Below are 24,906 nucleotides of genomic sequence, written 5' to 3'. Positions count from 1 at the left end.
GTCATGTTTAGTATGGTTGCGTAAGACAGATGGTTACTTAGGGCAAACATGAAAGTAGGGTAGCTGGATGGGTGGGCGTATAACATAAACATCTAGCAACCCAAATGTTGAGAGTTTGAATCTCATCCCAGACAACAAACATTTTAGCTAATGATCAACTTATTCCTCCCTATTTGACCTATATATTGTGTATGTATTGATATGTAGGCTATGTGTGCTGTTTTTAAATGTATGTAGTTCTGTCCTTGAACTGTTCTTGTCTATGTTGTGTATTATGTCATGTTTCCGGTGTCTGTATGTAGCCTCGCTACTTTTTATAGCCTCGCTATTGTATATAGCCTGTCTTTTTAGTTTTTTTTCTTTACCTACCTTTTGTTTACCTAATACCTTTTTTGCACTATTGGTTAGAGCCTGTAAGTAAGCATTTCACTAAGTTCTACACCTGTTGTATTCAGTGCACGTGACAAATAAACTTTGATTTGAAAAGATGAAGTATCTTGGACAATGGTACACTCTGAACTACCATCCCCATGTGGTCATGTGTCTATCTCTTGGCTGCATACACCACAGTTGGCATGGGTTTACAGTTGAGGAACGACCTGTGCCTAACCCCTGGCACAAAGAATCACACACTCATGCACGCACACACTCTCTCTCGCTCACGTAGCAAATAAGAGAAGGATAGGCTGAAAGGACTGTGCAGACAGGAGAGGTGAATAAAGATCAAACAGAAGCCAATGGGGTAAATAGTTAGACTGTTAGATGCATGAACACTAGATGGGGCCTGCTCTCTCTGCTGTCTCCTGAAGTCCACGACCAGCCCCTTCAGTTTGTTGACTTTGAGGGAGAGGGTATTTTCCTGGCACCACTCCGCCAGGGCCCTCACCTCCCTGTAGGCGGTCTCGTTGGTGATCAGGCCTACCACTGTTGTGTCGTCTTGATTGAGTTGGAGACGTGCATGGCCACGCAGTCATGGGTGATCAGGGAGTACAGGAGGGGGCTGTGGTTTATGCTGATATACCCAGTTCCTCTGCCAAAATGAAAGCAAATAGACAGGTTAAGAAATTAGAGAAGTATTAGGAAATTAAATTAAATAGTATCAAATACATCTAATCCAATCTAGTGTCTAATCCAAAGGTCAGTTAAGAATAATGTGTGCGTGTGTTTAACCTACATTTCAATGACTTTCCAGCATGTGCCTCACACTGTGTTCGCTACACCACCATAAAATACTCAAGAGCTGCGTGTTTGTATTGTTCCCATCGTTGCAGCAAGGATTGGAGCATCGACTTGTTCCCTTGTTGTTTGTCAGAGATAAATTAGACGTTTAAATAAATGTGAAATTCAACCTTAAGGTTCAAGGTTTTTCTGTGTAGCTAACCAAATTCAGCAACTGGGGTTGATACGTGGTTAGTGGGCATCTTGTGTATTTACATCTGTAATCAAAGTTCCTTGACCTCACACAGGTGTGTGCTGCCTTCGACGAATTACCGTAGTCCTATCAAAGATGGTGGATAAATGAAGAGTTTACTCAGGCCGTTTACCATTGGAGGCAAAAAAAGTCAGTAACGGTCTACTTAACCGGGTGTGTCTTGCATAGACATCAATGCAATAGGAGCTGGGTCTGGTCTACTTAGTTAATTGACTTTCATAGACGGACGGGTTGTTTAGCAACAAAACTGTTGGAGCAAAACAGGCTGGGTTGGCTTAGAATCAAAGGATTGTTGATATCATTTAAACGATATTTCCCCTCAATGTTTTATTGAAATTAATAAATAAATGTGCACAATGAGCACTTGTCTCTCAAATACATCGTTACAGTTTTGGTTAGCTAGCTAGTGAATTTTAGCCATTATTCGCATAGACGTGACAAGAGTCAAAACATCTCAAAACAAGACATGGTATCGATAACAATATGTACAATGAGCCTACGATTCCCCACATGGCAGCTTCTTGTTGCTAGCTATCTGACCTTCCAGAACCATAACAACACACGGACATCTGCCCCATCGATGAGCACGCATCGTTTCTGTGATGTTTATGAACCAGAATAAACAGCAAGTGGGGTGTCTCGCTTCTTCTTCCGTTTCTGGTCCTATTTCGGTTGTCAAAAGTTACTGTAATATTCATATGTGTAAACATACTGAATTATAATTGGATGCATTTTACCACCATATCATACTGTGCTATGATTGGTTAAGACCACCCAAATGGTTAGTTCATGGTCAGTTTGATTCTGGTTGGCGATACGTGAACATGCCAGTTATTGCTATCTAATAAAGAGCTACGTTAAGAAATATCCTGTAGTACTGCATTTTATTATTTTGTACAAAGCGTGCAAAACAAGACATGGTGTCAGAGTAAAAGGTCTTACAAGATGGATTTTTCTGGAGTTCCTTCACCTCGAATGGACTGGGTGTCTACAAACTTACCCGGTGCATGGAGTAAGTTCAAACAGCATGTGGAGCTAATGTTCACGGGTCCTCTGAAGGACAGAGGAGAAGAGGGAAAATGCAGCTACTTGCTCTTCTGGATCGGTGAAAAAGGGAGAGATATTTACAACACATGGACACTTACCGAGGCTGAATCAAAGGTACTGAAAACATACTACGATCGTTTTGAAGCATATGTTGTGCCGAAGACCAATACGATTTTCGCTAGGTACAAATTCCATGAGAAAGTACAGGGAGCTAGCGAGTCTTTTGAACAGTTTGTGACAGAGCTGCGTCTGCTTGTGAAAGACTGTGATCATGCAAACAAGGATGAGATGGTCAGGGACTGTATTGTATTTGGAATACACTCACCGCGAGTGAGAGAGAAACTTTTGAATGTTGGGTCTGAGGTAACGCTGGACAAAGCTATCGACATAGCCAGATCTCACGAGCTACCACAGGCTCAGATGAAAACCATTTCGCACGGCAGCACGAACGCATCACGTGAACAAGCAGTGCACGCAGTCAGGCAGACATCAAAGCACACCTCCGGTGCGCAGAGAGCGCGTTTTAGAACAGAGAGAGACATAACTCCAAAACAGAGCGACACAGACTCAAAACGCCCCAAAACATGTGGATATTGTGGATACAAAGTGCATGGCGAACAAGGAAATTGCCCAGCTAAAGGCAAACAGTGTACTGAATGTGGAAAATGGAATCACTTTGCAAAAGTGTGCAGAGCTTACCGTGGAAAAACAGTACACACAGTGAGTGAATATGAAATGTCAATCAAAGAGTCAAACGCTGATGAACTGTTTATTGATTCAGTGACACAGAAAAGTCAAATATCAGAGACAGAGCAAGCCTTTGCTGACATTGAGATAGGAACACAAGGCACAAAGCTAAAGTTCAAACTAGACACTGGTGCACAAGTAAACATTATTCTTCTGAATAAGTACCGCAGCTTGACATCTGAGTGCGAGCTACAGCCCACCACGCGCAGACTGACTGGTTATGGTGGTGAACAGCTCCCAGTAAAAGGCACATGCACTTTCAAATGCAAATACAAGGAAAGTGACATGATGTTGGACTTTTATGTTGTTGACACTAGAGCACCTGCAGTGCTAGGTCTTAAAGCATGTTTAGACATGGACCTCATCAAGCTAGTTTTATCAGTGACAGCACCAGTAGAGACAGACCATGTACTGGAGGAGTTTGCTAATGTTTTTACAGGAATAGGATTATTCCCAGAAGAATGTACTATTCACCTTGACCCAGACGCAATCCCTGTGGTCTACCCACCGAGAAAGATTCCCCTTGCTCTCCGTGCCCGTCTGAAGAAAGAGTTGGAGAGCATGGAGCAATCTGACATAGTCACCAAGGTTACAGAACCGACTGACTGGGTAAACATGTTAGTGGTGGTGGAGAAACCACGCACAGGCAAGCTCCGAGTATGCCTCGACCCAAGAGACTTGAACAAGGCTATCAAACGCCCCCATTATCCTTTACCGACGCTAGATGGCATCACACACAAGCTAGCGGGAGCACACTACTTCAGTGTCATGGACGCTAGATCAGGCTACTGGGCTATCAAGCTCACATAAGAGTCATCTAAGCTCAAAACATTCAACACACCGTTTGGACGCTACAGGTTCCGTCACCTGCCTTTTGGGATTATCTCAGCCCAAGACGAGTTTCAGCGAAAGATCGACGAAGTATTCTTCTTCTCATTCAACAGTACAGTGGAGGCTGCTCTCCATCTCACTCTGTTCTGGGCAATTGTGGACGACATCCTTGTCTATGGTCGAACCAAAGAGGAGCACGACCGAAACCTCCGCGCGATGCTGCAAAGGTCCCGCGAGAGAGGAGTCCGGCTCAATCCCGAGAAGAGCACAGTCGGCGCTACAGAGGTCAGCTACTTCGGACATCTTCTTACAGCGACTGGAATCAAGCCAGATCCACAGAAGATCTTAGCCATAAAAGAAATGGAGCCACCAAAGAACCGTGCAGAGCTGGAAACAGTGCTTGGCATGGTCAACTACTTAGCCAAGTTCGCACCCAGCCTCTCCAATGCTAATGCACCCCTGCGTCAACTGCTAAAGCAGTCCAGTGAGTTTCTCTGGGACAAGCAACACGACATTGCTTTCCAGAATGTGAAAGACTTGATCACGAGAGAACCAGGACCAATCCTTGCCTACTACGACCCCAACAAAGAGCTCAGACTCCAAGTGGACGCGTCGAAGTATGGACTAGGTGCAGTGGTACTGCAAGAAGGAAAGCCCATCGGCTACGCTTCCAAATCTCTCACAGACTGTGAAATCAACTACGCTCAAATTCAAAAGGAGCTCTACGCCATTCTGTTCGGATGTAAACGTTTCCATCAGTACATATATGGACGACAAGTCATTGTGGAATCCGACCACAAGCCCCTTGAGTCAATCGTGAGGAAACCACTAGCCGCAGCCCCGCCAAGGCTACAGAGAATGATCCTTCAACTACAAAAATACGACTTCACAATCACTCACCATCCAGGCAAAGACATCCCTGTCACAGACACGCTCTCCAGGAAGTTTCTTACCTATAAGGACAGCAGCCTCAGTGAAGGCATGGACATGCAAGTGCACACTGTGTTCAGCAACTTACCAGTTAGTGACACAAAACTGAAGGCGATCCAAGCAGAAACAGAAAAGGACTCGCAACTCGCACAGCTGAGGAAAGTCATACAGGATGGATGGCCTGAGGAGAGGAGAAAATGCCCTCAGAGCGTCTCAGAATTCTGGAACCATCGTGATGAACTATCACAGATCAACGGAATAATATTCAAAGGAGAGAAAATCATTATTCCTACCAGTCTCAGAGAAGAGATTTTGACAAAGATCCATGCTGGACACATGGGCATGGAAAAGTGCAAACAGAGAGCACGGGACATTTTGTTTTGGCCCGGAATGTGCAAACAAATAGAGGACATTGTTGGTAAATGCGCCATATGTCTTGAACGACACCCCTCAAACACCAAAGAGCCAATGTTACCTCACTGTATCCCAGACCGACCCTGGCAGGTCGTGGCAACCGATCTGTTTACCTGGAACAACGAGGACTACATCGTAACAGTGGACTACTACAGCAGATACTTCGAACTCGACAAGCTTCACAGCACCACATCTGCAGCTGTGATACACAAGCTGAAAGCAGCCTTTGCCAGGCATGGCATTGTAGAGACTTTAATATCTGACAATGGGCCCTGTTACAAATCAAATGAGTTTCCAGTTGACAACTTCAAATCACCAGCCCAGCTGTTGATGAGCCGCAGACTTCGCTCAATCCTTCCCAGCACCAACCAGCAGCTGCAACCTGAGGTCGTCAGCTACAAGGAAATGCATGGAAAACGTGCACAGAGACAACAACAACAAAAGCGATACTACGACAGGTCAGCTAGACCACTGACACCACTGATCGACGGAGAGTCAGTTAGAATCCAAGAGCATGGCCTCTGGAAGCCAGCAGTCGTCATCCAGCCAGCTGACACTGAACGTTCATATCACGTCCGCACCGCAGAAGGAGCGGTGTACCGCCGCAATCGTCGTCACCTACTGAACACAAAAGAACAACACACTGATGAGATGAACTGTTCCCCTGAAAGAGAACGTGATGGACTAAACACACACACAGCACAACATACACCATACTTACCTGCAACACCACAAGAACTGTTGACTGACACAGAAGCATGCTCAGCATCATATCGCACAAGGTCAGGAAGAGAGGTCAAGCCCAGAGCTGTCCTAGACCTGTGAAATGTCAAAGGGTGTAGGCGGATCGCTGCCCTAAAAGAGTTCCAGACTGTAAACTTGTTATTGAAAGTTCACTTGAAATGTTTTGGTATTGTATTTGTTTGAAATGTAAAGATGTATTTCTGCTGTGGAAGCTGAGTTGCTGAGAATCCCTTGTTTGAAAAGTAACAGTATGTTGGATCATTGTTTCAGAGTCTATGTTGATTCAGTTGGTGTAGTATGCAATATAAATGGTTACTTACCTTGAGTTCAAACTGCAGAGCATGTTTTCAAAAGAAACGCTTAGAATATGTAAACATTTTTCTTTTGTTTTAAAAGAAGGGGGATGTAATATTCATACGTGTAAACATACTGAATTATAATTGGATGCATTTTACCGGCATATCATACTGTGCTATGATTGGTTAAGACCACCCAAATGGTTAGGTCATGGTCAGTTTGATCCTGGTTGGCGATACGTGAACATGCCAGTTATAGCTAACTAATAAAGAGCTACGTTAAGAAATATCATGTAGTACTGCATTTTATTATTTTGTACAAAGTGTGCAAAACAAGACAGTTACCACAGCCACAAAGTCAAAATGGACTATATCATAAAAATTCATGAAAACCCTAAATGTTTTTTTGGTCATAATTTGAAGTTAGGTTTAGAATGAGTTTTTAAGAATAGAAATTGTTGAAATAGGTGGGTTTTAGCCATAACTATGACTTTGTGCCAACTAGATTTAGCAGATGCTCTTATGCAGAGTGATTTACAGAAGCAATTACGGTTAAGTGCCTTGCTCAAGTGCACATACAGATTTTTCACCTAGTCGGCTGGGTGTTTCAAATCAGCACGATTAGGTTACTGGCCCAAAGCTCTTAAACGCTAGGTTCCCGAGTGGCGCAGCGGTTTAAGGCATTGCATCTCAATGCTTGAGGCGTCACTACAGACACCCTGGTACGAATCCAGGCAGAATCATAACCGGCCGTGATTGGGAGTCCCATAGGGCGGCGCACAATTGGCCCAGCATCGTTCGGGTTTGGCCGGTGTAGGCCGTCATTTTGAATAAGAATTTGTTCTTATCTGACTTGCCTAGTTAAATAAAGATTAAAAAATAGAAATAGGCTACAGTACCTGACGCCCAAATAGTGACAACCTGTATTTCAGGACTGACGATGAAGACAACCAAGGCTGGAATTGAACAAGCTGATCCATGACTGACATCTGCTGGAAAAACAGTGCAGCAAAGTACAGTTTGTTGAAGTGATGCTCCATACTAAAACTGTATCACAGCAGCTTCATGCAACAATGTATAATCTTTTGTCATTTTCTTCATTATAATAGGACTACTGGTAGGGTGCTGACAGCAAAATATAAGCAGACTCTTACATTTTGACAAAAGGAGGCTATAGTCTGCTTTTTGGGCTCGGAGTTGCCAGGGACCTCAGTACACGGCCGGACTACCTATTGGGGGCCCTGGTGCTTCTATATTACTATTTTTTTTGGGGGGGGGGGGGGCATCAGCTAACTTCCTGCAGTTCAACACATTTGCAATGGTGCATAGAGAAAAAGGTGCAGTTTATAATGCTATTCTAAACATTTTGTTATGAGGCTAAGAGAAAATGTTGCAGTTTTAAAGCAAATGTCCTGCCCTTCTACAATTTGCCATGAGACAGGGAAGAAAATGTGCTTTTTTATAGCTCATCTCATGCTTTTATTCACATTTTGTCATCAGGCTGAGAGAAATCTTAGCAGTTTTAAAGCTAATATCCTGCTATTCTACACATTTTGCTATCATATGCTATCTGGGGGCTCCCCGACCTCCAGAGGGGCCCCAACCCAAAGGCCCAGGGCCACATGCCCTGTGTGCCCGTTCAGCAATCTGTCCCTGTCACAATATGTACTTAGGCACTGATAGGATATGTATTGCAATTCTCACAATTCTATATGTAATGTGATTCGATACTCACGACACTAGCTCCCTCAACTCTTTTAATGACCTCCACATAGGACATCCAATGGACCGCCCTAACTTTTGACACTTCAACCTCATGGAGTGCCTACTCTTGACATCCACTTCTGCCATGATCCACGTCAGCCATCAACCAACACTTCTGTTTCCTCTAACTATTTAGCTTCATGTAAAGTTGAGACTTCAAGCTTTGACCCGGACCAGGCACTTCTATAGTCCGGGGCTTTAATAGTGAAAAACGTGACAAGGTAAACCATGCAATTTGGTACAAACATTCCTCGGGTGATATGAAAACATCCTAGAAGGGGTGCGCATTAATTCAAACTTAATCAGGAAGCGAGTTATTGTGAAAATTCTAAATGGCTGTCACAATAGCTGCTATTTGACCATAAAAACGGTTATACTGCAGATAAAAGCATGCAATTTGGTACAAACATTCCTCAGATGACATTAAAACATCATAGAAGCGTTGCTCATTGCAAATTTAACCACGAATGACTGGCAATGTACTGTAGATGCTAATTAATCCATAGTCATGTTTAAAATTTCTTCTTCCATAGTCATGTTTAAAATTCTCATAAAATAACATGAAATTGAGTCATAATACATCAAATGTATTCTGTAAATTCTGATTAGTGGTGAAAATAAAAGACTTAGGAACCTGGTCCACATGTACCAGTATAATGGCCTAATGCAGTGCATGATAGTCCAGCATCCTGGCATTGACACATCTGAGAACAGAAGGCCTCATTTTTGCATCCACACCTCAGGAGTTCTCTGTAAGCTTTGGCAGCCTCTGGTAAGAGTGTCCACAAAGGTGTCCAGGAATCAACTTTTTAGCCCATCCAAAGGTCCAAATCAAACTTTCTGGTGTAGATGCCGATTGGATGGTTTTCAGACTTGTTGACCAAATGCTTGTTTGGTGCACTGCACAGTTTGAATGTTGCAGCAGTGCAGCCTGTGTTGAGGGGATGTTCTCCATTGAGAATGACTTCTTAGAGAAGAGTTCCTGGTTGCTGGTTGTCTTGTCATAGAGAACACAGGTGTATCTCTCAATCAATGTGAAAGTGGACAATTCCAGATCAAGAGGTTGAAATGGTTTTGCTGACATGTAAATGAAGGCTTCAGTCACCTCTATCACCCTTTCATGAACCTGTTTGTATCACAACCTGTGAATGCGTTGAAAGCTGATAAAGCCAAACTTGTGCATTCCAAGCTTCTCACAAATGGTGTTTATAGAAATCTAGTAGTTTTTACCCATATCAAAAGTAACCCACAGCTTTATGGCTCGCTAATCCTTGATAAGATGGAAGAAAAGCAAGGAGGACAATGATGTCTGTATCCACTGTTCCAATGGTAATGGTCTGTGCACCCTTTTAAGGTCATCTATGAAGGCATATTCTTGGCACACACCTTCCGTGTCAACATGCTGAAAAGCTCCTGTTTGTTAGTAGGATTTCTGAGAAAGTCATAGAATTGACATGGAAGCTTGTTTTTCCCCCACTTCTCTCCCATTGAGTCTGTTAGACTGTCTGTGTCCCATTCAATATCGATTCTACTGCTGTTTTTCAACTGGTGCTCTACCAAAAGCAGGAAGACATTTGATTGCAGAATTGGAAACTTGGTGGATAGGCAAGGAATGAATAATAACAGCTCCATCAATGATTTTGGCAGCAAAAGAAGAGGGCACAGGTGTGTAGGAATCTACAGCGATCAGGTCTAGCAGTTGATTGGCAGGTTAGGCATTCTGTTATTTGAAAGGGTTGGAGGAAATAGTTTATTCTCATGAGAGAGAAACTCATCCAGGTTTCCATCACATAACTTGTGGCTGAAAGTGTACAATCACTTTTTTATGCTGATACTGTAATTGCTTTGCCTGTTTTGTGACTGACTTTGCCTTATACTTTTGAAGCTGTGGTATATTATTCCTCTTAAGGGATGTGTTCTGATCAATAATTACTTCCTTGAGATATTTCTGATATTGAGGAATGCCTCGTTTTTTTCAATGTTGTGGACAGTGCTAATAACATCTTTGCTTGCACAACTGTGTGTATCCAAAACGAGAAGCTCTGGACATTATCTAAAACTAGACTACCCATGCTTGAAATATTGTTGTACAAGCTGGCCACTTGTTTTTTTTTAAATGTTTGCTGGTGTGATGAACTTTGCTCGTGTTGAAGATTTCATGTTGAAGGGGACACTACATTAAAAAGCTGGGCTTCAAAGTCAACCAGTAGTCTGGTCTGCTCAGGTCCTGCTACCATCTATCTCCAGAAGGCAGTGGGGTTCTCTGTTAGACCAATGGCTCCCCCTGTACCTTTTAATTAATAGCTCACTGTTTTGCTCATGGGCTTAATTGGTCAAGCAACATGCATGAGAAATTGTTTTGTGTATTTGCTAGTACCCAGAGGTCTGAGAATTATTCTCTGATGTTAGCTGCAAGAGCTTTCAAGTCTCAAATGTAGATAGGAATCCACTTTGCATAATTTGTTCTGTCCAGTGTAAAGAACCATGCTGCCAAGGCCTCTAATGTTAACATAAAGACCCAAATCTCTAGTTCTGTGTTCCCGGACAGAAATCATCACAAGTCTCTCAAATTTAATAACAATCCCACTGGGCACAGATGTCAATTCAATGTCTATTACACGTAGGTTCAACGTAATTTCATTGAGATGACGTGGAAACAACATTGATTCAACCAGTGTGTGCTGTGGTGGAAAATTACTAACTAGGCTTCAACTAGTCTAAAGAAGGACAGTTTTATTGCTTCTTTAATCAACACAACCGTTTTAAGCTGTGCTAACATAATTGCAAAAGGGTTTTCGAATTATCAATTAGCCTTTTAAAATGATAAACTTGGATTAGCTAACACAATGTGCCATTGGAACACAGGAGTGATGGTTGCTGATAATGGGCCTCTGTGCGCCTATGTAGATATTCCATAAAAAAATCAGCCGTTTACAGCTACAATAGTCATTTACAACATTAACAATGTCTACACTGTATTTCTGATCAATTTGATGTTATTTTAATCAACCAAAAAATGTGCCTTTCTTTCAAAAACAAGGACATTTCTAAGTGACCCCAAACTTTTGAACGGTAGTGTAAGTAACACAGAAATTGAATTCGAAATACTGTTGGGAAAGGGATGCATTGTCTTTAAGACAATAGGTGACATTTCAGGATTTACTCACTTATATGAAATCGTCTTACCGCAACAAAGCTATGGCAGACACAATAGAGCTGAGTGTCATGAAAGCCACACCTTCATTTACAGTTGAAATCGGAAGTTTACATACACCTTAGCCAAATACATTTAATTCCTGACATTTAATCCCAGTAAAAAGTCCCTGTTTTAGGTCAGTTAGGATCACCACTTTATTTTAAGAATGTGAAATGTCAGAATAATTGTAGAGAGAATGATTTATTTCAGCTTTTATTTCTTTCATCACATTCCCAGTGGATCAGAAGTTTACATACACTCAATTAGTATTTGGTAGCATTGCCTTTAAATTGGTAAACTTGGGTCAAACTTTTCGAGTAGCCTTCTACAAGCTTCCCACAATAAGTTGGGTGAATTTTGGCCCATTCCTTCTGAGAGAGCTGGTGTAACTTTCTAGGCCTCCTTGCTCGCACACGCTTTTTCAGTTCTGCCCACACATTTCTATAGGATTCAGGTCAGGGCTTTGTGATGGCTACTCCAATACCTTGACTTTGTTGTCCTTAAGCTATTTTGCCACAACTTTGGAAGTATGCTTGGGGTCATTGTCCATTTGGAAGACCCATTTGCGACCAAGCTTTAACTTCCTGACTGATGTCTTGAGATGTTGCTTCAATATATCCACATAATTTTCCTTCTCCTGCAGCAAATCACCCCCACAACATGATGCTGCCACCCCTGTGCTTCACGGTTGGGATGGTGTTCTTCGGCTTGCAAGCATCCCCCTTTTTCCTCCAAACATAATGATGGTTATTATGGCCAAACAGTTTTATTTTTGTTTCATCAGACCAGAGGACATTTCTCCAAAAAGTACAATCTTTGTCCCCATGTGCAGTTGCAAACTGTAGTCTGGATTTTTTATGGCGGTTTTGGAGCAGTGGCTTCTTCCTTGCTGAGCGGTCTTTCAGGTTATGTCGATATAGGACTCGTTTTACTGTGGATATAGATACTATTGTACCTGTTTCCTCCAGCATCTTCACAATGTCCTGTGCTGTTGTTCTGGGATTGATTTGAACTTTTCGCACCAAAGTACATTCATCTCTAGGAGACAGAACGTGTCTCCTTCCTGAGCGGTATGACGGCTGCGTGGTCCCATGGTGTTTATACTTGCGTACTATTGTTTGTACAGATGAACATGGTATCTTCAGGCGTTTGGAAATTGCTTCCAAGGATGAACCAGACTTGTGGAGGTCTACAATTTTTTATTTTTTATTTTTCCATGATGTCAAGCAAAAAGGCACTGAGGCCTTGAAATACATCCACAGGTACACCTCCAGTTGACTCAAATTATGTAAATTAGCCTATCAGAAGCTTCTAAAGCCATGACACCATTTTCTGGAATTTTCCAAGCTGTTTAAAGGCACAGTCAATTTAGTGTTTGTAAACTTCTGACCCACTGGAATTGTGATACAGTGAATTATAAGTGAAGTAATCTGTCTGTAAACCATTTTTGGAAAAATGACTTGTGTCATGCACAAAGTAGATGTCCTAACCGACTTGCCAAAACTATAGTTTGTTAACAAGAAATTTGTGGAGTGGTTGAAAAACAAGGTTTAATGACTCCAACCTAAGTGTATGTAAACTTCCGACTTCAACTGTACCTTGGCCATTGAGCAAGTACACTAATGTTGATGGCAAATTGGTAAGCCTCGTTTATTTATTCCAAGGCCTATTTAGAAAATCTATATAATTATTGGATCAAAGGGTGACTTGGGGATAACACTCAGTCAGGGGTGTTACATGAAGAGATTGAAAATAAGACTGTGTCAATGCATTTGGCATAAAAACAAATCCAAGCATCAACCACTATTATGGATGGCTATTTTCAAGACAAAACATGTTACATTATATGAACAAGACATGTTACATTATATAAACAAGACATGTTACATTATATAAACAAGACATGTTACATTATGTAAACTAAGGTACCTTGTGGTCTCTCATGTAGGTATTGGGGCCCAGTTGTAAACCACACTGCTCTCATCCCTCTGAAATGAAACACACAACTGTTTAATAGGCCTGTATAACATGCTTCCATAGTTAATGAATGAATGAATCCACTAGTCAGTGAGTGTGAATAGCAGTGTTGTCAGTGCACTCACTCTGAGTATGATGCCTTCAGCAGTGTGAGACATGAGGATGTGGTCGCACCAGGAGGGGCAGCGATTGTTCATTTACTGGTTTAGTGTAGTCCTCGCTGTAGGGGTAACTGACAGACACACGCATATGGCCAGCAGTATCACTCCTCCACCAGTTGTTATAGGGACAGGGCTGCTACGGATGGATGATGCCTACCTGGGTGGAAACATGATTTCATGATCAGGCATGAGAGATCTTTCCCTGATGAGAGAGACCATTCCTCTTCACTGCCAGAGTGATCCTCATTTAATGCGATGGCAGCCCAGTTATCAGCTATTAGGGACGGACTTTGTTATAGGTGTAAGATGGCACAGTGATGCCATCTGTTGGTAAATGATAATTACTGCAACTGCAGTGTTTTTACCGGTGTGCTTGAGATACCCGGATGAATTGCAATGTACTGAACAAGACTGGTTACTCGCATCAATGCCTCTGTCTCGTCATTTAACATGCAAACAGACTTGTCCAAATTGGGTGAGAATGGGGGTTGGCGGAGGAAGAAGGGATACGGACTAAATTGAGGGTTGCACAAGTTAGATAGACTGACAACTGAATCTCTAACCGATTTATTGCAGTTATTAAATCAAATCAAATGATTTGCTTGCTCAATGCATTAGCTTAGTTCTGAAGGAAACATAGTGTCCGTTTTAAGAGTGATGCCGACTAAATAATAAATAGTCTATTAGTGGTGGGAACGTTTAAATATTAAAACGTTTAAATCAAGCTGGGATCATCCCAAGAAACATCCCTAAACGAAAAACAATGTTTGTTTCCCCCCCCAAAATAATATAAATCAGCCTAGGCAACAGTACCACCAAGTGGCTGTCGCCTACCACTGAACGTCTACGACTGACATGTCTAGAGCCATCGCGCGCATGTTTATTTTGTACGTCCACACCCGACACGATCAGGACACGTAGTTTGAAATATTCTAACGAATTCAGGTTGAAACACATGAAGCATTCATGAACATTTAGCTAGGTAGCTTGCTGTTGCTAGATAATTTGTCCTGTGATATAAACATTGGGTTGTTTTCACCTGTAATCCACAATATCCTTTTTTTCTGGATCTTTGTAGAATTTGGACTCATTTTGAGTCACACAAAATCGTGTGTTCTCTACTCTGAAAATTAATCCACAGATAAAGGAGGAAGACTCCTTCAGCAGTCTTCTACTGTGGACTTTATATGTCTGTTGGCAACCAACTTTAAAGTGCATTACCCTCACCAACTGGGCTATCAACTTCTCAGTATTTTGTTTAATTATGTGTTATTTATTACATTATTAGCCCAGGACATTTTTTGTGTTATTACATACAGCCGGGAAGAACTTTTGGGTATCAGAGCGGCGGTAAGCAAATTTGAGGAAAACGTTACCGAAGTTCTATCAACACATTGACTGTACTACTCGCACTGCTAAAACACACAACCGCTGCTACTTCTGGGATGCCTATAAGGCCCTCCCCCGCCCTCCCTTCGGCAAATCTGACCACGACTCCATTTTGCTCCTCCCTTCCTATAGGCAGAAATTCAAACAGGAAGTACCCGTGCTGTTAAGGACTATTCAACGCTGGTCTAACCAATCGGAATCCACGCTTCAAGATTGTTTTGATCACGCGGACTGGGATATGTTCCGGGTAGTGTCCGAGAACAACATAGACGAATACACTGATACGGTGACTGAGTTTATCAGGAAGTGTATAGGAGATGTTGTACCCACTGTGACTATTAAAACCTACCCTAACAAGAAACTGTGGATAGATGGCAGTATTTGCACAAAACTGAAAGCGCAAACCATCGCATTTAACCATGGCAAGGTGACTGAGAATATGGCCCAATACAAACAATGTAAATATTCCCTCCATAAGGCAATCAAACAGGCAAAACATCAGTATAGAGACAAAGTGGAGTAGCAAATCAATGGCTCAGACACGAGACTACAAAGGAAAAACCAGCCACTTCGCGGATACTGACGTCTTGCTTCCAGACAAGCTAAACACCTTCGTCACCCGCTTTGAGTGCAACCGACGCAGCCCGCTTCCAAGGACTGTGGGCTCTCCTTCTCCGTGGCCAATGTGAGTAAGACATTTAAGCGTATTAACCCTTGCAAGGCTGCCAGCCCAGACAGCATCCCAAGCCGCATCCTCAGAGCATGCGCAGACCAGCTGGCTGGAGTGTTTAAGGACATATTCAATCTCTCCCTATCCCAGACTGTTGTCCCCACATGCTTCAAGATGTCCACCATTGTTCCTGTTCCCAAGAAAGCTAAGGTAACTGAACTAAATGACTATCGCCCCGTAGCACTCACTTCTGTCATCATGAAGTGCTTTGAGAGACTAGTCAAGGATCATATCACATTTGCATTATCTGACACCCTAGACCCACTTCAATTTACATACCGCTCAACAGCTCCACAGACGATGCAATCGCCATCGCACTGCACACTATCCCATCTGGACAAGAGGAATACCTATGTAAGAATACTGTTCATTAACTACAGCTCAGCATTCAACACCATAGTACCTTCCAAGCTCATCATTAAGCTCGAGGCCCTGGGTCTGAACCCCGCCCTTTGCAACTGGGTCCTGGACTTCCTGATGGGCTGCCCCCAGGTGGTGAAGGTAGGAAACAACACCTCCACTTCGCTGATCCTCAACACTGGGGCCCCACAAGGATGCGTGCTCAGCCCCCTCCTGTACTCCCTGTTCATCCATGACTGCGTGGCCACGCACGCCTCCAACTCAATCTTCAAGTTTGCAGACGACACAACAGTGTAGGCCTGATTACCAACAACGACGAGACAGCCTACAGGGAGGAGGTGAGAGCCCTGGGAGTGTGGTGCCAGGAAAATAACCAACATCAATAAAACTAAGGAGCTGATCGTGGACTTCAGGCAACAGCAGAGGGAGCACCCCCCTATCCACATCGACGGGACCGCAGTGGAGAAGGTGGGAAGCTTCAAGTTCCTCGGTGTACACATCACTGACAAACTGAAATGGTCCACCCAAACAGACAGTGTGGTGAAGGAGGCGCAACAGCGCCTCTTCAACCTCAGGAGGCTGAAGAAATTTGGCTTGACACCTAAAATCCTCACAAACTTTTACAGATGCACAATTGAGAGCATCCTGTTGGGCTGTATCACCGCCTGGTACGGCAACTGCACCGCCCGCAACCACAGGGCTCTCCAGCGGGTGGTGCGGTCTGCCGAACGCAGCACCGGGGGCAAGTTTACCTCCAGGACACCTACAGCACCTGATATCACAGGAAGGCCAAAAAGATAATAAGGACAACAACCACCCAAGCCACTGCCTGTTCACTCCTCTATCATCCAGAAGGTGAGGTCAGTACTGGTGCATCAAAGCTGGAACTGAGAGACTGAAAAACAGCTTCTATCTCAAGGCCATCAGACTGGTAAATAGCCACCACTAGCACATTAGAGGCTGCTGCCTATATACATAGACTTTAAATCACTGGCCACTTTAATAATGGAATACTAGTCACTTTAACAATGTTATATATTTTGCATTACTCATCAATGCGATTCTCCTGAATAAAAAATATAAAAGTTGATCTGTTAAGCTGTTAGGTCTGAATAGACCCATACAGCTTCCATACCAATTCTATCTTTTTGGTCTTTTGCTATAGGCATAGGCATTCTAAATTGCGGAGCATTTCAGACACAATCACTGTCACCATGCAATCCTTAGGCTATCAATGTAACGTGTTTTGTGTTGGGGATTGTGGGTGGTTGTTTCCTGTCTCTGTGTTTTGTCTGCACAGCGCCGTCTGAGCCATCCGTCTGCCCAGCGCCGTCTGAGCCATCCGTCTGCCCAGCGCCGTCTGAGCCATCCGTCTGCCCAGCGCCGTCTGAGCCATCCGTCTGCCACGAGCCTTCAGAGCCGCCCGTCTGTCCCGAGCCATTAGAGCCGCCCGTCTGTCCCGAGCCGCTAGAGCCGTCCGTCAGTCAGGAGCCGCTAGAGCCGTCCGTCAGTCAGGAGCCGCCAGAGCCGCCAGCCAGTCAGGAGCCGCCAGAGCCGCCAGCCAATCAGGAGCCGCCAGAGCCGCCAGCCAGTCAGGAGCCGCCAGAGCCGCCAGCCAGTCAGGAGCTGCCAGAGCCGCCAGCCAGTCAGGAGCTGCCAGAGCCGCCAGCCAGTCAGGAGCTGCCAGAGCCGCCAGCCAGTCAGGAGCTGCCAGAGCCGCCAGCCAGTCATGAGCTGCCCGCCAGTCATGAGCTGCCCGCCAGTCATGAGCTGCCTTCCAGTCATGAGCTGCCCTACAGTCATGAGCTGCCCTACAGTCATGAGCTGCCCTACAGTCATGAGCTGCCCTCCAGTCATGAGCTGCCCTCCAGTCATGAGCTGCCCTCCAGTCATGAGCTGCACTCCAGTCATGAGCTGCCCTCCAGTCATGAGCTGCCCTCCAGTCATGAGCTGCCTTCCAGTCATGAGCTGCACTCCAGTCATGAGCTGCCCTCCAGTCATGAGCTGCCTTCCAGTCATGAGCTGCCTTCCAGTCATGAGCTGCCCAACAGTCATGAGCTGCCCTACAGTCATGAGCTGCCCTACAGTCATGAGCTGCCCTACAGTCATGAGCTGCCACTCAGTCATGAGCTGCCACTCAGTCCGGAGCTGCCACTCAGTCCGGAGCTGCCACTCAGTCTGGAGCTGCCACTCAGTCCGGAGCTGCCACTCAGTCCGGAGCTGCCACTCAGTCCGGAGCTGCCATTAGTCCAGAGCTGCCATTAGTCCAGAGCTGCCTCTCTGTCCTGAGTTGCCCCTCTGTCCTGAGCTACCTCTCTGTCCTGAGCTACCTCTCTGTCCTGAGCTACCTCTCTGTCCTGAGCTACCTCTCTGTCCTGAGCTACCTCTCTGTCCTGAGCTACCTCTCTGTCCTGAGCTACCTCCTAAATCATGTGGGGGCCTTGGGGAGGATTCTTAGGCCAAGGTCGTGGGCGAGGGTCGCCACTCAAAGGACGCTAAGGAGGGGGCCAAAGACAGTGGTGGAGTGGTGTCCTCGTCCTGCGCCGGAGCCGCCACCGCGGACAGATGCCCACCCAGACCCTCCTCTTGAGTTTTAGGGGTGCGTTCGGAGTCCGCACCTCAGGAGGGGGGTACTGTAACGTCCTGACCAGAGTTCTTATGTGTTTTGCTTGTTTAGTGTTGGTCAGGACGTGAGCTGGGTGGGAATTCTATGTTGTGTGTCTAGTTCGTCTGTTTCTGTGTCCAGCCTAATATGGTTCTCAATCAGAGACAGCTGTCAATCGTTGTCCCTGATTGAGAATCATATATAGGTGGCTTGTTTTGTGTTGGGGATTGTGGGTGGTTGTTTCCTGTCTCTGTGTTTTGTCTGCACCAGATAGGACTGTTTCGGTTTGCCACATTTTGTTGTTTTGTAAAGTTGTAAGTGTTCACTGTTTTCGTTTAATTAAATATGTTGAGCACTGGCTACGCTGCGTGTTGGTCCGATCCCTGTTCCACCCTCTCTTCTCGTGAAGAGAGGGAAGGCTGCCGTTACAATCAATTTCTGCGGAGATGTCTTATGGTTAAAAGCAGGGCTTGAATTGAGAATATAGGCCTACCCCTTGTTTGATCAGCCTAAGAAAAAACAACGATCCAGACTATATATAGCGATCTAGGCTATAACAATGATTAACTCCATGATTATTTCTACATAGTCTACTAGCCTATCGAAGGTCTAGTTCAGCCTCAACATGTTCTCTTGCAAGGCCTAAAGGCTTATGAAAACATTCACTTATAAATGAAAAGCAAGTGTCATTATCACACAGAAAATATGGTTGTTTTATTAAACCGGGAAACTTGTGGAGAACTGGGAACTGGGGGGAAAAACGAGGTCAAATCATGCCATCAGTGATTTTCAGGTCAGAAAGTCAGAGAAAGATGAGTTTCTGAATTGACCGTTCAAAACTATTTTTCCCAGTCAGAGCTAATTTATTTCTGAATTCCTAGTTGTCTTCAACGCACTGAAGTCGGAAGTCAGAGATTGTCGAGTTCCCAGTTGTTTGAATGCGCCACTAGATACCTAGGCTACCTCTTATTTCTGAATAGGGTTCCTTCCAAAAAAGAAGCCCTTGTGTCCATATTGATTTGAGACATAGGCATATCTACACAGTAACGGTGGCTGGCTGCAAATCAACTAGCCTAATAATTGTTTAATTGATAATAAATGCTTCACAGAGTTCATGGAACAAACATATCACAACATCAACTGTTCAGAGGAGCCTGTGTGAATCAAGCCTTCATTGTCAAATTGCTGCAAAGAAACCACTACTAAAGTACACCAATAAGAAGTAAAGACTTGCTTGGGCCAAGAAACACGATCAATGGACATTAGACCTGTGGAAATCTGTCTTTGGTCTGATTAGTCCAAATTTGAGATTTTTGGTTGCAACCACTGTGTCTTTGTGAGATGCAGAGTAGGTGAATAGATGATCTCTGCATGTGTGGTTCCCACCGTGAAGCATGGAGGAGGAGGTGTGATGGTATGGGTGTGCTTTTCTGGTGACACTGTGATTTATTTAGAATTCAAGGCACACTTTACCAGCATGGCTACCACAGCATTCTGCAGCGATATGCCATCCCATCTGGTTTGTGCTTAGTGGGACTATCATTTGTTTTTCAACAGGACAATGACCCAAAACACACCTCCAGATCGTTAAAGGGATATTTGACGAAGGAGAGTAATGGAGTGCTGCATCAGATGACCTGGCGTCCACAATCACCAGACCTTAACCCAATTGAGATGGTTTGGGATGAGTTGAATAGCAGAGTGAAGGAAAAGCAGCCAACAAGTGATCAGCTAATGGAAAAGCATTCCAGCTGAAGCTGGGTGAGAGAATGCCAAGAGTGTGCAAAGCTGTCATCATGGCAAAGGGTGGCTACTTTAAAGAATCTAAAATCTAAAATATGTTTGGTTGCTACATGATTCCATATGTGTTAATTTAACGTTTTGATGTCTTCACTATTATTCTACAATGTAAACCCTTGAATGAGTAGGTGTGTCCAAACTTTTGACTGGCACTGTATACATATGTATATGTTTTACATATATATATAATCTAATGAAGTTAGATCTATAAACGTGTTTTATTCCAGTAGGGGAGCCTAAAGATAAATAATCCACTTGGTTAGAGAGAAATTGTAATCTGTTTTTTAAAATTTTCTTGTAGTGAGTATGTTTGGGGCAAAATGTTTTTCCTCAAATTACCCAACTTGGCAGGAAGAGGGTATTCTTTTGAAATATGCGCATGTCCAGCAGCCAACTGAGCCAAGCTAACGTAGACGTTTTAAAGTGATGTGTATTTAATCTTCAAGGGTGCATTTACATAGAGGGGGACGTTTTCCCCAATAGTGGGACCAAACGGCCCCTTTATAAAGTTTCTGTTTTAATTTAATAACAATGTTTTTTAAATTCTGCCCACTTGTGTGTTTGTCTAAGGATATCCATTATGTACATATCTAAATCTTACCAAACGTAGCTTTTTTCTGTCAGAAAATAGACATTTCCATTGCGCAAAACCGTGACACGCTGGGGGGTAGATCTTGACAGCTGTGGTTATTTCCCACCCTATTTGTAAACGGAGATCGGTTTTAACGGACGTGTCAGATGAATGCTGGAATCTACTAAACCGGTTAATTCACAGAAAGAAGACGGTGGACAGATTTTCAACTGCTATGGGGATACTCGATTTCTTCATGCGGTACAGATGCATAAGCAGGGCCTAAAATTAACACCCACCACCTGCCAAATGACGGTAGATTTTGGCATTGGAGGGTAAAATGTCTATTTCACCAGCCACGTTTGCAGGTGATCAGGGCTCCACAGTGCGAGCATTTCACTCGCATTCATTTGGTGAATAAAAATAGTCAAGTATGATCTCATGTATAGTAAAACAAATGCTGCAATAGCTGTTTTCAAAGCATTTCCGCCGTTTTGTTTCGTAGCTGGTCAATTAATCGCACAAAGTCAAAGAACTACGAATCCTATGTAGCACTTCGCGCTGCAACACTGCCTGGCTGTGCGCACGTGAAGAGCTGAGTGACATATTCATTTTTAGTAGCGCTGCGCACATGCATAAAAGTTGGTCTAATTTACTTGAAACGAAAGTGTACTGAAGTGAGACTTTGTTGTTGTGTTTCGCGGCTATTTACAATGTTTTGTTCACAAGTTAGGTTGTTTTTCTATGTTTGAGTTTTAAATGCTAGGGAAGAGAAGACCACGCTTCTACTAATGTTTTGTCTCATCTGTGATATTTTGGTTAAAAGACTCAGGTCACAAAACATGTAATTAAACATTATACCACGTTAGTTACTTCTTACTAAACAATACATTTATTGTTTTAGAAACATTATAACGCATGTTCATCAATTTTGTTGTGTTTTGTTAGTGTAATTTTATGGGCAAAATATATTTGGGCTGGTAAAAAAAAGTAGTGGCTGGTAGAGATTTTTTCATCTAACGTTACCTGCCACAGTGGCTGCTAGACCAAAAGTAATTTTTATACCCTGTACATAATGCTGTGAACTCTGCCTGCTGTGTGGGGTGTTGGCTTGGTTTGAAGAAGTTTCATGAAACTGTGTATGTCTAAATGACACTGAGCTATTTAACCATGTCAGAATTTGCTTAACATAAGTCACTGGGCATCAAAAAGTAGAGCATATTTACAAAGGAATGTTTCTGATCCAAATTGACATGTAACACAGTTGCTTACAGCAGCACATAGATAGAAATATGTTTGTGTTGAGTCCAAAGCTTACTTCGCTTTTTTGGTCTAATATGGACCAAAGCAATTTGTACTGTCTAATGCTTCATTGTAACACTAATAGCCTACTGCGAGTCTTATCTGTATACCAATATATATATATATATACCAACCGGATCCAACCCTGAGTGGATCCCACAACCTTGTCTGTGTATGTAGGTATACATTGATTTAACTTGAGGCATAACGTTTTTTGTTTAACCCATATTTTCTCCCTCTGTCATTAAACTTCTACTCCTGCTCTAATTCTTCTCCCTGTTCTTTCCCCCAGTAAGTCCCACTCTGGGTCAGACATGTCTGTGATAGTGGGAGAGGGGCGGGTCATAGCCTGGAGGGTCACCAGAAGCATCACCTACTACTGCACCAGCGATACCCCTGCCCCCTCTCCTCCCACCTCACCTTTATCCTCCCATCTAGACTCTCCTCTTCCCTCCCCCTCCTACTCCCTCTCCACCCCCTTTATCTCAGACATGCCCTCTCACCCCACCGTTTCCTCAACTCTCACCCCTTCATTTTCGGATGTACCAACCCTTTCTCCATCCTCGCCCTCCTCCTCCCCCCGTCCCCTCCTCCTGCTCCTCCCGTGGCTTGGCGCCCGACCGGGGGCCATGGCGAAGTACCGGGACCTCTACCTGGAACGCGGCCTGGACATCCTATCTGTGGAGAGCACTGTGTGGCACTTCCTGTGGCCTCGCTGGGGGCTGGAGTATGGGTCTGAGGTCCTGGAGGTCCTGGGAGACCCGCGTTTCAAAGGGCGCCCCCTTCTGGTCCACGCCTTCTCCATCGGTGGGTACACCTTCACCCAGCTGCTCAGCCAGATGGCCAGGGAGCCACACAAGTACCCAGGCCTGGCCCAACGGGTTGTAGGACATGTCTATGACAGCATGGTGGTCGGGTCGCTGGAGCATATGGCTACAGGTGAGAGAGAGGGGAAGGAAAGGAGGTAGGATTGTCGGTTTGGATTATTTGGAAAGGAGAGGGATCTGTTACTGAGACGGTGTGGATGTGTGACAGAGAAAAGGCCTGCACTTTGCATCCTTGTTTGTCACAATGTTGCTTTGTGTGATGAAGACCTAGTAATCATACTCCCACCTTACCTGCTCCACAATATTGGATTGTATTCAAATATATTTGCTGACTTAGAGGAGGCCTTTCACACATGATAGTATGTTATTGTGTTTACTGTATGGGGAAATTACATAGGCCTATCCCATTGAATTAACAAGAATTGAAATGTAATTAATAAAATAACCTGTGTGTGTCTATGTGTGTGCCTCAGGCCTGGGCAAGACCCTGTTCCCTCGTATCGAGCCCCTGGTGCGATACACCGCTCTGCTCTACTTCTGGCTCTTCAAGTCCCAGACGGTGCACTACTACGACAACTCAGTCCAGGTCTTCTACAACAGCCCCGTCACCGCCCCGGCGCTCTTCTTCTTCTGCGAGAACGACGCGCTGTGCGACCCCGTCGCCATGGAGGCGGTACTCGACTTCTGGAGGAAGCGGGACGTTGCTGTGGAAACCAGGAAGTGGAAGGAGTCTGTGCACGCTGCTCATCTACGCTGTCACCCAGAGGAGTACCTCTCCACGTTGGAAAAATTTATGATCTCGCTCAACATCGCCCCCCTCAGGGAGAAGATGTGAATGGCTCATGTGCTAATCACAGTTTGATAATTCAATAAAGCCTGCATACTCATGTTCAAAGGAAGTCTGCATTATTTACTTCCCGGTTGCAATAATAACAACATATCTCCTAGCATTTGTTTACCTATTATTATTATCATTGCCAAGGCCTTGTGGGAACATGTACAGATATAGCATCTTCATTTTACCAGCATTGTTGTAGCAAAATAATCCTGTAGCAACGTTTAGTCCATAATGTTGCTTGATCGGTGGTTAGGCTATTAGCTGGACAAAAGTAGGCTACATGAAAAGTGCAATACTGTTAATATAACCGTGTGTTAGTGTGGGTTTTCACTGAATTTATGTAGATCACCAAGGCTCATCTGTATTTCCTGTGGTCCAAGATCTGAGTTTGGGAAACCTTGGTCTGTGACAGTTCATACGCACCAGATAACAGCAAGGTCACTATGTTAACGGTGAAACACATGACAGACACAGCTCACTATACGTTGATTCGCAAATAGATATTTATTTAGTATTTATTGTAAATATTGATTCTAATTGTTTTTACATGAGTATATTCATTCTCAATAGCTGGTGACAGGGAGTACAGTGGGAGAGAGAGGGAGAGGAAACATTTTGAAGATGAGAAAGAACTGAAGAGGAAGAATACAGAAAGAATGAGGGTGAGGGTAACAAGAAAGGAAAGAAATAGAAAAGAAACACAGGAGATAGGGAAGAGATAATATGAGGTGGAAAAAAAGAGAGAGGCTACTGAGAAGTCTGGACAAGAATTCCCAAGATGAGCTATATGTAAACCAAGTCTCCTGTCATCACAGTCCAAATACAGTATCATGTAATCTGCTTTCTCCTGCTGTTTGTAACTTCTCTGATCCAACCCAAGAGGGTGGAGTTAAAACAGTGATATGCAATTTCCAAGCGTTGCTGACATGATAACACAAAAGGTGA

The 24,906-nt window shown here is 43.9% G+C and overlaps 1 protein-coding gene and 1 long non-coding RNA gene across 2 annotated transcripts; one reads left to right on the top strand and one right to left on the bottom strand.

Annotated features, from left to right (window-relative positions):
- Nucleotides 1–409: 409 nt before the first annotated feature.
- On the bottom strand, nucleotides 410–3,016 carry LOC120032277. The gene is made up of 3 exons (XR_005473803.1): nucleotides 2,805–3,016; nucleotides 2,433–2,529; nucleotides 410–1,030 (listed from the first exon to the last, which is right to left on the bottom strand). It is a non-coding gene; the product is annotated as an uncharacterized LOC120032277 (long non-coding RNA).
- Nucleotides 3,017–4,273: 1,257 nt separating this feature from the next.
- On the top strand, nucleotides 4,274–23,958 carry LOC120031843. The gene is made up of 3 exons (XM_038977662.1): nucleotides 4,274–4,815; nucleotides 22,589–23,235; nucleotides 23,597–23,958. Exons 1-3 carry the CDS (start codon nucleotides 4,274–4,276, stop codon nucleotides 23,956–23,958), a joined length of 1,551 nt encoding a protein of 516 aa, XP_038833590.1.
- Nucleotides 23,959–24,906: the final 948 nt, after the last annotated feature.

Source organism: Salvelinus namaycush, chromosome 38, assembly GCF_016432855.1.
Source record: "Salvelinus namaycush isolate Seneca chromosome 38, SaNama_1.0, whole genome shotgun sequence".
Classification (NCBI taxonomy): domain Eukaryota; kingdom Metazoa; phylum Chordata; class Actinopteri; order Salmoniformes; family Salmonidae; genus Salvelinus; species Salvelinus namaycush.
This window is presented reverse-complemented; position numbering and strand designations above follow the sequence as displayed.

Bases quoted from the DNA above. Each gene is read 5' to 3' on its own strand.
- LOC120031843 (XM_038977662.1), top strand. From the start codon at position 4,274: ATGCTGCAAAGGTCCCGCGAGAGAGGAGTCCGGCTCAATCCCGAGAAG. The intron at 4,816-22,588 runs GTACATATATGG...TCTTTCCCCCAG, and splicing joins GGATGTAAACGTTTCCATCA to TAAGTCCCACTCTGGGTCAG. The intron at 23,236-23,596 runs GTGAGAGAGAGG...TGTGTGCCTCAG, and splicing joins GCTGGAGCATATGGCTACAG to GCCTGGGCAAGACCCTGTTC.